Source organism: Planococcus citri, chromosome 1 (genome assembly GCF_950023065.1).
Source record: "Planococcus citri chromosome 1, ihPlaCitr1.1, whole genome shotgun sequence".
NCBI lineage: Eukaryota > Metazoa > Arthropoda > Insecta > Hemiptera > Pseudococcidae > Planococcus > Planococcus citri.
In genome coordinates this window covers 42,891,623-42,904,634 of record NC_088677.1, presented here as the reverse complement: position 1 = coordinate 42,904,634, position 13,012 = coordinate 42,891,623, and the positions used below count along the sequence as shown (strand labels likewise).

The 13,012-nt window shown below is 33.2% G+C and overlaps 1 protein-coding gene and 1 long non-coding RNA gene across 3 annotated transcripts in view; one reads left to right on the top strand and one right to left on the bottom strand.

The window, feature by feature from the left end:
* Positions 1-10,219, top strand: part of Ndf (Nucleosome-destabilizing factor) — a 34,092-nt gene extending 23,873 nt beyond the window's left edge. The window contains exons 8-12 of the mRNA XM_065345073.1: positions 5,241-5,351; positions 6,275-6,376; positions 6,476-6,638; positions 7,160-7,339; positions 8,558-10,219. Coding sequence (XP_065201145.1) covers positions 5,241-5,351; positions 6,275-6,376; positions 6,476-6,638; positions 7,160-7,339; positions 8,558-8,757 — 756 coding nt within the window. The 3' untranslated portion in view covers positions 8,758-10,219. The remainder of the gene's footprint in view (positions 1-5,240; positions 5,352-6,274; positions 6,377-6,475; positions 6,639-7,159; positions 7,340-8,557) is intronic.
* LOC135832084 (uncharacterized) lies at positions 9,326-12,350 on the bottom strand. 2 transcript variants are annotated; one of them, XR_010556273.1, is made up of 4 exons: positions 11,925-12,350; positions 11,707-11,853; positions 11,500-11,605; positions 9,326-11,336 (listed from the first exon to the last, which is right to left on the bottom strand). It is a non-coding gene; the product is annotated as an uncharacterized LOC135832084 (long non-coding RNA). The 2 variants fall into 2 exon arrangements; XR_010556272.1 differs by having other exon boundaries at positions 11,500-11,853.
* Between the last annotated feature and the right edge of the window lie 662 nt (positions 12,351-13,012).

Here is a 13,012-nt window from a genome sequence, read left to right as displayed (position 1 = left end):
TACCAATTTACCAAAATTTACTGATTTACCAAAATTTACCGATTTACCAAATTTTACCATTTTACCAAAATTTACCTATTTACCCAAATTTACATATTTACCAAAATTTACCAATTTACCTAAATTTACTGATTTACCAAAATTTAGAGGTTTTTAATGGCATAATTTTTATCCAGAATTGAAATTTAGCTATTTACTGAAATTTATCAATTTACCAAAATTTATCAATTTACCAAAATTCACCAATTTACCAAAATTTACCAATTTACCAAAATTTACCAATTTACTAAAATTTACCAATTTACCAAAATTTACCAATTTAATAAAATTTACCAATTTACCAAAATTTACCGATTTACCAAAATTTACCGATTTACCAAAATTTACGAATTTACCAAAATTTACGAATTTACCCAAATTTATTAATTTACCAAAATTTACAACTTTACAAAAATTTACGAATTTACCAAAAATTACCCCAGCAATTTACTAACATTTACCTCAGTAATTTACCAGACATTACCCACTAATTTACCAATTTTCCATTTTACCAAAAATTACCCCAGCAATTTACCAACATTCACCTCAGTAATTTACGAGACATTTCCTCACTAATTTACCAATTTTTTACCGAATTTTAATTACCCCAGTAATTTACTGTCAAAGGTTTTTACCAATTTACCAAACTTTACCAATTTACCAAAAATTACCCAAGCAATTTACCAAAATTTTCGACCAACTTTAATTACGAGTAATTCACCAAAAATAACTAATCATTTTATTTACTAAAAATTACTATTAATTAACAAAAAAAAAAAAAATTATCAAAATTTACTGGCTATTTACCAAAAACTTAATGTTTTTTGTTAAAACAAAAATTACACTAGAAATTTTTGAAAAATTTTGATTTTTTATGACAAAAAAATTTTGGACGGATAAAATTAACAAAAAAATTAACAAAAAAATCAACAAAAAATTTTCTCCTCTTGACTCGCGCGGGATTCGAACACCCGACCTTCGGCGTACCAATCTGCAACCTACACACCCTAACCACCCCATCTGTTTGTTGGGGGTGAGCCGTTTGCGAGATATAAGGGTTTACACAAATTTCTGCTTATCCATAACGTTGAAACACACTTAAACGTTCATATCTCGTAAACGGCTGAACCGATTTCGACCAAATTAAAAATTTCTCTAGTTCAGTATCAAAGCAATATTTTGCCATCATCAGTTTCGACTTAAAGTTCGGAGCTTTTGAGTTCAGCGTGACACAAATTTATACATAAATTGATATATAAATAAATATATATATAAACTTATCTCGTTTTGCGCCATATGTCTTATCGTGATCAGCACACTTCAAAACGTCAAGAAAACCCACCCCCACCCAAATCCTCAACCATCATGACAAATACAATACCTTACTTTTCCGTTTCACGGCAAAGTCGGTAAAATAATCGAAGTGTTAAAATTTTGAAGCAAAAGTAATAAACTTTTTCATTCGTCACCCAATAAAACAACGTTTTTATACCCCTCGAAATACTAATTTTCGATAGCTTTTTCGAAAATTGGTATATTTTTTCCAAATGTTGTTCTAATTTTTTTAAAAATTTTTCATTTTGAAAAAAGTTCTTTATTTGCTCAATTTTATTACAGTCAGACTTACAGTAACAAAGAACCTTAAAAGTGAAAATAAAATCAAAAATTGAAATGATAAAATTATATTCTCGAGTCTCGACATCCGCTTGCTTGAAAAAAATCTTGGGATGTTTGAAGACATTAGGAAAGCGAAAAATTTTAATGTAAAATTTTGCCTCGTCCACCCCCTCCCCATCTTGAAAAATTCCAAGTGTTTAAAAAATGTCCTGCCAAAGTCCTGCTTTTTCATTTTGAAATTTTGTTGGACTAGACACCCTGAAAAATCATTGCTAAAAATGAAACAAATCCTTCATCATTCATATTTGAAAGAATTTTATTCTCGAAAATCGAAATAGTTGATCTGTTAATTTTTCGAGTTCGCTCATTTTGTATTTTCACCATGTAAACATGAGAAGTTGTAACAACTTGAATAAATGTAGCAATGGTTATAAAATCATTGAATTTATTTCAAATTAATGAAAACGTGTATTTACTCCAATGTGAAAAATTGCAACAAAAAAAAATGGAAAATCGTTCTTGTGTGAGGGGAGGGGGGGGGGTTAGAAATATTTTGTAATGTAGTGATTTTCGGCCAAAAGATTCCGGTAGACACCCTGGAATTTCAGCTCCAAAGTGGCCTAAAGTCTTACTTGGTGATTGCTATACGGGACCCGAAAGCTGAAGGGACCCGCTATTGAAATCGTCTTATTGATTCCAGTGATTCCTTATACGCAAGTTTACTGTGAAAAATTTTCAATAATTCAATAATCATGTCTCGTATTACACATGAATAAAGTCATTGAAAAATTGAGCTTTCCAATTTTAGTTCGAAACATCTCACAATGTTGCAAGAATATTAATTGAAATAATTCAACCCCACTCCAAGTTGTTTTTTTTTGTGAGCATAAGATTTCTCATTTGTAGAGTGTGATTTATATTTTTTTTGGTGTGGGGGGGGGGAGCTTCGCTTCAGAGATGTTTCGAGCAAAAATTAGAAATCCTGTATTTATTGATACATTTTTTTCCATTGACGTTTTAATTACCTCTATCGCCCTCCCGCCAAGATTCATGTGAGAAAAAAGTATGTTTCAAGTTTTTATATCAAGTAGGTAATACATATGATTTCTAAAATTGTGGCGAGGAGATTCTTAATATTATCAATCCGCATTACATTCCAGCAAACTGCCTGAGCATTTCAAAAATTAGAAGGAGAATTTCAAGCATCCTTAAAATAAGGTTTTTGGAGACATATCTCTCTCGCTCTGTACCTATACCACCAAAAAAGTTCAAATTTTAAATTTGAGTATACGCGTAAATACCTTATTAATTTAATTATTCAGAAAAAACAAAATTTCCTTGGATTTTCTTGGAAATTGAAAGTACAACTAAGTACGTATAAAGTATCCCTTTTTTGGCTGCTCAAACTTTTGAAGCTTGAACAATTAAGTGCATAGAAAAGTTGACTTGAAAATTGTAGATTTTTCATCATTTTTCAAAATCAGTGCCAACTTACCAAGATAAGATATCCATCGGAAGTTATTTTATTTCTACAGAACTATCTTGCATACTCGTAGATATTAGAAAAAAATCATGCTCTGTGCGAAATTTTTCAAAACATCAATTGCATATAAAAATGTAGTTTTTCCGGTATACGAACCCGGCACAATATTTTCATTGTTGACGAAACATCCGACTAGACCTTTAAACGAGACTATATTTCTGTTTTCAACGCCCTTGTTGTTTCCTAATCGATATAAAAAGGCTGTCACCTTGTAATATGGTTAACCTTAACATTTCGAAGTACTTTTCTGAAATTAATATTATTTAATTTAGATGAAATGAATTGAAGTTTAGGAGGGAGGAGTACAGAAATGATTGGACATCTTGACAAATAATTATTTTTCAAAATCAATTTGTATGAATGTAGGTCAGGTTGGTAGGTTGGTAACTTGATAAAGTATGTACGGGTACTAAAGAAACCATGGTAATATTTTCATCACGACTGTAATATAAAATAATTGAGCCTACAACTTGTGCTGCTTTCATCTGTCTCAAATACCGAGAGGCTACTGCTTAAAAATGCCACCCCTCTCATTCTTCCCTCTCAACATCTGTTGTCAACGAGCGACGCCCCAATAATTCCAGGTGTGTATAATACAATGCACATAATGCATCGCCTTTTCGTTATATTATGCGACCGACTTTGAAACTGAGAGAATCGACCCAAAAAGAGATGGTTAATAGTGAAGTAGGGTAAGTAAAGTACTGCAGTACCTAAGCGTACAGAAAAATGTCAAAATCAGCGATTTACAATAATATGCTTCGAGAACGAATTAATCGATGGTGTACACGACACGACTCTATAGTTTTGTCAGGCGACAAATATAAAGGACAGAAATACTTATGACTAATTAAATTATATCGCCGCGTTCCCGCGTGATTTTTTCTCATTGTTATTACATTATTCAACGCTAAGAAAATGGCGGTTTACGTGATCGGTAGTTCGGTAAGCGTCGCGTACGTAGCGCGTACCGTTCGACCCTCTTGTACCGCGCCTACTCTGTTTCACTCGCAGCGTCGCAGCATTACGAGCTGACAACGTTGCATTTTGTCATTAGCCGCCATGTTATACAATCTTCAGCGTCAGCTTTGCTACTGGCACTGGCGTTTTCCGTTGAATTTGTGTTAGCGCCAAGTTGTACAATGATTCGTACTATAAACGCCATCTATCGTCAAGATTCATCAACTTTATATTACTAGTATTACCATGAAGCCTAGAGAGCAGCAGCTGATCAATTCAAACTTGAAAGTTTGAAAGTTGTCATGTGGATTGCAACCTTGAAAGCTTTTTTGCCGTGGAAAAATTTCAATGGTCTACACGACCAGTGTTTAATTTTCATCTTTTGTTAATTAGTGTGAGCTTTAGGGACAATTTTTTCTGATTAAAAACATTGTTTTCAGTCTGAGAATTTTTGCATTATCGAACAATAGTTTTCGAAGTAACCCACAACTACCTCCTCTTTTAAAAAACTAAAAATCATTATTGCTTTTAAAAAATTCGATTTTTTGGTCTTGAAAATCCTTTTTTTTTTTTCATCTTTGTCTATTTTTCGTTGTAACTGTTTTCAATTTTAGTGGGTTACTCGTAGAGGGCAGGTATGAAGTGAATTCAATGCCCAATTTGTATGGTATATTATTTGTCTGAAAAATATGGAAACTATTAAAATATAGGTACCTACTTACTTATCTTGAAAGTTAGAAGTATGGTGTTTTTTTTTTACAAAATTTGTTAGTGTGAAATTTTTTTGTAGGTAGGACGGTAGGTATTAGAACGCCGGCTCTATCTAGAAAAATGAGCACTATAAGCAGGGTATGAGGAGGGTCATCGTTTGAGCAAACCATTTCCCATCTCTGATAATTTGAAACAAACTATCTACGTAGTTGAAAATTCTACTAATGTTTTCATTTTTCAACTGTCCATATTGAATGTTGTTCTGTACCTTCGAAATCGAATAATTCTTGCTACATATTTATGTTATGTATCTTAATCTAATCGTTTGTTCGAAGCTGCGATAATTACGTAGATGATTTGTTGATTTCAGTGCACTGAATTCGAAAAAGCTGGTGCGCAAATTGGAACTACCCCTTCTGATGTGATTGAAGCCTCCGATATAACTTTTTCGTGTGTTGCGAATCCTCAAGCTGCTAAAGAAGTAAGTGCAATTGTTCATTTTGTGACAATGATTCAGTTTTACCTTTATCAAAAAATAATAAGATCTTATACATACTTGAAATTAGAAACAAAAATCAATCGTAATCGGTGCCTAATACTCAGTACATATGTACCCGTCCACTCTAAGCGAGCTGAAATTTGGCTCCCTGAAAGAGCGTATTCCACGCATTTCATAACGAAATTTTGAACTGACAAACTTGGTTTTTGGTGAATTTTTGAAAATTTGTGAATTGTGATATTAAAAATGTAAAATCGGGTTGTATGCCAGAAATAATGTGCGGAACCGATTTCGGTAATTTCCAAGTTGATCCGGAGTCTCTGGCTAATATTGGCATTTCTTCAGCTAATCAGAATGCTTCGAAAGGTGCTATTTTATTCGATTCATAATGTTTTTCTGCTGAAGACTTCGGAAACGTCTGATAGTGCTCACAAATGTTTGAGTAGGCTAAATTGCGAAGATTTTTTTTTTGCAATTTTGAGATTTCCAACTTGTTTTGTTTTGTAGTATTGAACGTACGATTGGATGAAATTATCAGCTTTGATAGTTGCTTACAACGCCTTCTCCAGCAATTCCTAATTTGCTGGAGAAGAATATACTTTTACTGAAAGCTCCTGGTAGGCTTAAAAATTGTCGCAATTTTAAAATGATCAAAAAAAATTTGTGAAGTGTTTTTTTTTAAATTGAAAATCCGACTTTTAAAAAAATGCAGTCAGCCTCGATTCTCCGGCTGAAATATGCTTCAGTGGTAAATTTTCAGGAACTGGAAAACATTAGGAGGTTTATTTTGTTGAGCTTGCCTAATTGAACCAGTGCCTACCTAGTACATATACCTACCTAAATACTTGACTATTACTTTTCATGTGTGTTTTTTTTTTTTAACTCGAATGGTTTTTATTTTAAAGATGGTTTTCGGAAATTGCGGAGTCTTATCTGAAATGGGTCCAAGCAAAAGTTACGTCGAAATGACTGGTATCGATGCAGAAACATCGCAAGATATTGCAGAGGTATGCTACTATGTAGTGTCTATTTCTTCATAATATTATATAATTTCATTTTTATCTATGTATCATTAAACTAATACGTATGTTTCTGTCATATTTCAGGGCATTACTGGCAAAGGAGGCCGTTATTTGGAAGCGCAAATGCAAGGCAGCAAAGTTGAAGCCGAAGAAGGCACTTTAGTAATTCTCGCAGCTGGTGATAAATCGCTGTTCGACGAATGCCAATCTTGTTTCATAGCTATGTCAAAAAATTCTTTCTATTTAGGTAGGTGTAGATTTTCGTGTGTTTTTTTTTTCAAAACTCATACCTAGTTTCATTTTCTCAGCACGCGATACGATTAAAGAAAACGAGTTTTTTTTTTGTAGACTACGCGTTAATATACGACTAATTGTAACTGGGGGTGCTACTTGCGTTTGTCACAATTTTATTATCAAGTCGGTAATTAGGTAACTAGATACAACTAAGTCAAAGTCGTCACTACGAAACTAAGGGACTCGAAAAGTTGAATAATGAAACTCGAATAATTACATTTTGGGAAATTCCCTTTGTAAAAGCGTACGTAAAAGTTTTTGCATTTTTTTTTGTCTTCCAACTTGAATGTGAATCTGGTATTCATGTAGCGGTATTTTGAAACAACAAATAGACGTGATACTAGTTGTTGATATCGTTGTTGTTGTTTTTTTCACCCCCGTCGAAAATATAATAAAATTATCGTCAAGTCGTTATGAAATTTTATTATACCTATGTGCTTAATTTACTCATTTGTTTTCTGTACTTGTTCACAGGTGAAGTCGGAAACGCTTCAAAAATGAATTTAGTGCTGCAACTTATGCAAGGTATTACGCTAGCCGGACTTGCCGAAGGTATGGCTCTAGCAGATCGTGCAGGTTTACAACAAAAAGACGTTCTGGAAATATTATCATTAACGTCTTTAGCCTGCCCAGCATTGATCGATAAAGGCAATTGTAAGTAAACAGAAATCAACTCATTTTATCGCGAAAAGACGAACTTACGAGAAAAGTTAATTCGTTGACTTGAAATTCGTTTAGTAATTTCTTTGTACCTACTGCTTTTATTTCAAGTTTGATTGATTTTTGTGCGTGGTATTTAATTATTCCATCTTTGAAATTGAGCATGTGTGCCTTGGAGGTGAAAGTTTTCTCTCTTCTTTTATGTGTGTGATGTTCATCAAGTATTCCTGTTTGACTTGTTTCTTGACATTTGATCGAAAAAGTAGGTACACGGATAGTATAAAATTAAACGTTCTGACGTCTTTGATGTACATACGAAATAATTTGGCTTAGTCTCGCTATATTTCATGAACTGACAGATTGATTGTGTCGTACGTTGAAGTAAATCAAATTGATACATGCGCAGATTTTTGAAAAAAGTTCTCAAACACTGGTAAAAGTTTTCTTTCAAAATGTTGAAATTGTGTAGGTTGCAGCATTTTTTTGAAAAATTCTATTGTTCAGGTAAGAAATCTCAATCATCGGGCAACATTTCAGCGATTGAATTCCTAAAATTCGCTGAAGGATTCACTTGGTGTTGAACAATTCTGCTTAGCTCTTTTGCCAAAATTGCCAAACAGCGCCAGCGCACGACAGAACTTTTCTGCACTTATTTCGCATGCAAAGAAATGCAGTAGAAATACATTGGAAAACTACATATTTTGGCACGAGTATTTCTCTTTGCCGAAAAATGAAATCATTCGAATCATTTTTTCAGTTGAAATAAATTTGTTGAATTCAATAATTTTATCTCGTCTTTGGGGTAATTTCACATATTCGCGGGGAAAATGATTGAATATGAATATGATCAAGTCTAGTCAGAAGAAGACTTTTCTCACCGCATCTAATTAGATCGGATCAATATCCATGCAAGAGACATCCGGGTGTAATCAGATCCGATCACCATTTTTTGGGGCCTTGGATAGATATGATTGACTCTGTTCAAATCAGAACTTATCAAATCTGATTTACTCAGATATGGTCAATGTCTTTGCCTAATCGAATCCCATATTTTTTATCCCTGCAGTGTTTCATGACTGCGATTGTTTTTTTTCATTTTTTTGGAATTCCTGAAAATATTTTGTGTCGTGAAAAAAACTGAAATGTGTTTCGATATTTACGTCGCGTCGTACATATGTTTGATCAATGTGTATGTTTTCTACTTTTTCGCAGATATGATTTTGGGAACGTTTAATACGAATATGCCGCTGCAACACCTACAAAAAGATATGAAATTATCGATAATGCTTGGAGACCAAGTAGAACAACCATTGCCTTTAACAGCTTCAGCGAACGAAGTTTTCAAACATGCCAAAAAGCTCGGATACGGCCATCACGATGTTTCAGCTGTTTATATTAGGGCTAGATTTTAGCCTGAGTTTCATTCGTTCGTTTTTATATGTTTGTTATTTTTTTTCTTTGAAAATAGTCGATTGAAAAAAAAAGTGTGTTTTCAACGAAGTCGCAGGTTCAAGGCGCGACGTAATGAATGAAATTTGTACGATATATTTAAATGTTGAAAAATAATCTTGTATAATACAATATTACTGTATTTAGAGCTGTTTTATAATGAGAAATAATTGCCCAAGTATGATATAGTCTCTCATATGAACCATTTTTTTTTTTTAAATTTAATTTTTGATCAAGCGTTCTTTTTTACGCTGAGGAATTCAATTTTTATTGTAATATTTTTCTTTTTCAAGTTGAAGTTTTAGTTGTATCTGAAAATTAGATTTGACATTTTGTTTCTTCTTCATATTTTTTTTCTTCTGTATTCAACGATTGTTTATATGGTGTAATTTTTATTTGATTTTTTTTTTCCTTCAAATAACGAACATCGTGTACATGATGCATACATATTTAAGAAATTATTTTTCTAATGTACATTTACGTATTGTGGTGTCATCGCCTGTAATACTAAATGATTTTTTGAAAGAATCGTTAGACAAGCCACGTAACACGTGTTTACCTGTAAAGTGCACCGATTCTTTTGCTAATCTAAGAAAACGAGTTTACTTACTCTTTATTTTGTAAATTACTTAATGATATAAGTTAAATAATTAATCATGTAAACAAAAAACGGTATCGAGATGTGGCGATTTGAACGCTTTATAAAAATTTATTAAATTTATTCTCGTGCAATTATAAAGATGTAAGGTTCTCCCTTCTCTGGTTTTAGTGTTGGTATTTTTCTCTCTCCCAAATACGTTTTTATTTAGATCATATCGTTATGGACTAACGAATAAGATGATTATTACGATGTGCAAAATTGATTATATATTTTAGCAAATGAGACGATTTTTGTATTTCAATGTAATTTTACGTACCATTAATGAATATACATAAATTCGCTTGCAATCATGTACCTAGCTGTTTTTGTTTTTAAATGGGTAGCTAACCTAATGCGTGGACTGTGTTGGGGAAAAAATTGTGCAGAATTTTAAAAACTTACGCGTTTAGAGACGATGCGATTTAATAATAATAAAATTTTGACTAAATAATTTTTGAGCGAGAATTGATGTTTTGATTGATTTCGTTGTGTCGTTGACGTATATTTGTTTAAATAGCAATCTTTTCGTATCGTTGTGTTGTTTTCTTTTTCTTTTTCTTTTTCAATTTTCATTTCGAGTGTCCGTATTTACCTAAATAATTATTTTCAAACTATAATGATTTCTGAAGTTATTGTAAATTGTTATTTTTCTTTCGCTCTGGCTCTAAAAGAAACATACCTAATTCGCAAGTCGAATATTTGTAGCACATTGATCAATATATCATTGTTATTGTAATGGTAATTTAAGGTACGCATGTATTTTATAATAAATTTTTTATAAAGTGCGACGAATTTTTGATCGGGACCCGAGAAATGAGGAAGTGAGAAAATAATCGATTTTTTTCACCTCTCGTATAATTTATCGTCACTTGAAATTCAGTTTCATCGCGATAATGGAATACGTTTGATAAAGAATAGCAACGATCATGATGCAGATGAGTAACATCAACGGAATCGCGTACTTCAGACAGGGCCATTCGTGAGGAGGTCTAGTCGGACCTTCGACGTCTAGCGGAACAGAAGTTACTACATTCAAACCCGGTTTCGTGGCAGACGTTGTTTGATCTTTGTTACAATCGTGACGGAAACTATCAACCGGAGGCGATGTCAATGCAAGATCTGCGAAATACGTAATAATGTTTACTCATGACTTCATGAGAGATGCCGATTGCCGACTGAGAAAGATAAAACTGCGCCTATGCCACCGCGGCGCGGCGCAACGAAACGTTTTTCAGAGAAAAAATGGTCTAGTATACGGTGCAGTGATGGTTGCTACAAGCGCAGTTTCATCCCGATCGGCGTGACGCTGACGGCGCGCGTGAGTTCCCTCGTCAGTCTAATTGGTTACCATATTTGCGACGACGCGACGTAGCGTGAATAAAAAAATTTACCACCGCATAAGAAAGGAAATGTCGACAAACAACCCCACTGTTGAACTGTGCTAGTCGTTCGAAAATAGGTTCTACCGACGTAAAACTGGCATTTCGAACAAGGAGTACCGATGACAGCCGAATAATCATTGGAAACGCCGTTACTAAAATAAAGTACACCGTAAGCACAAACCAGATGGGTTATTAAATGCGTTTTGTTATTGCGTACTACGTAATCACAGCCCATTTGCAGAACGGAGCCTCTTCTGCGTATCGCGCTTGGACTTGAATGACAAAAAAAAAAAATGAAAATTTTTAATTTTGAGTCGCCTTCTTATTTGTAAATTATTACGCGATTACTGCGATTACTTGTTGAAATATTGTTCACGAAAAAAAAATTCACCCAACGCGTCTTCTAATTGATCGTAGAGGTATATAGCTGGCCTGTTATTGATGGGTTCAACTTGATACTCCATTACAACTTCTATGGCGACAGGCTTCGGAAATTTTGAATGTACATTTGATCCAAACCCTAGATGTAGTAGGTAAGTATAAATAGATATGAAAAATTACATATTTCACTTTTAATTTGTGAAAATGGTTACAAGCTGCGGACAATTTTCGCAAAAATTATTTCTAAATAGACAGCTGAACGTTTTGAAGAAAAGTAAAATATATCAACGATGTTGACTTACACTCCTCAAAAATTTGAGTTTCAAAAATCACATTTTCTTCATCAGTCCGATACAAACATAGTAGAGCTTTTCTGCGTGCGAAGTTGGCCAACAGTGGACTCCATTCCTTTAAGGAAAGCGATAAAAAGTCCACTAGAGTTGATTGGAATGAGTAACTGATGTCAAAGTATGTAGATACATAAATCAAAAAGAACGTTACTCTTGTACCACGTGATATATATTTGAAATACCATTCGAGTTGGCAAAATCGTTTCGAATTTCATTTTCTTTATCGATGATTTGCGCTATTCGGACTGCGGATAGGCCACTGCTCTCGCATACAAAATGCAAGCAATATTGCTCCGGATAAGTGCTCTGCAAATTTTGAAGTTCGAAATAAATTTACAATCGAGTCACCGAAACAAAAATTACGCACACTTACTCACTTCGAGCTTGTATAAATCCATACGCTTAAACGTTGAAAAATTTTCAATATTTGATGAATGCCCAGCATTTGCCTTTATCAACATTAACGTTAAGATGAAAAATCTTCGGCAAAATTTCGTATATCTTAACATTTTTGTATATTTTTGTAAATAGGGTTATCAATAGCTGCTATGATTCAAGATACTTCGTACTTCATGAAACACAATTTCATTTACACATTCGTAGACTTTTTTCGCAACCAAAAATTAGTGAGAATACCATGAAGTACCTACTTTGATTTCCACAAAAGTAAAATAAATAGGTGACTGAGGGCCATATCACAGAACACAACTTATGCTTAACTCAACTATGAGATTTTCCCAAGTCATAAGTAAAATTTGGTATCATAGAACAAAAGTAAACAAAAGTTGAGTTGAAGTTTTTCTTTTACTGGTATCATAAAACAAATGTAAGTTTTCTATTAGGAAGAAATAACTCTTGCTTCTCAGTTTTTACTATTTATTAGTGCAAAGCTTTTCAAACACCAAGTGTTCATCATCAGGCTTAAATCACTATTGAACAAAATAACCAAGTCTACAAGCTTATATACTAGTGTACAAGGGTGTGGTAGTTTAACAGTACAAGGGTGTGGCAGTACAAAACTGAGAAGCAAGAGTTATTTCTTCCTAATCTAACAAACTTCTCGCTAAAAGGTTCTTTTTACCTTTGTAAGTTTTCTATATCATGCTATGTTGCCAATAACAATAAAGCTGCAAGATCCTGTAAGAACCAATCAAATTGCTAATAAATGGAAAAATTTTGTATAATCTGTGGGCAATTCCAAAAAAATAAAATTGTTTATTTTTGTTTACACGAGTAATCAACTCATATAGCTCACGTAACTGTCATGGGTCGTCGAATTATAAGCGTTTTCGACAATGTTTTCTTCTTTTCCTTTTCTGATTTTACGAGATAATTTAAAATTTATGCGAAAACGTTGCTACTTGTTTGATACTTAATGAGAGACTATGAAAGAGTGAAAAATAATTTAGAAATGTTGCCGTGATAAACTGATAAATCATAAATGATAGTGAAATTACGAATCATG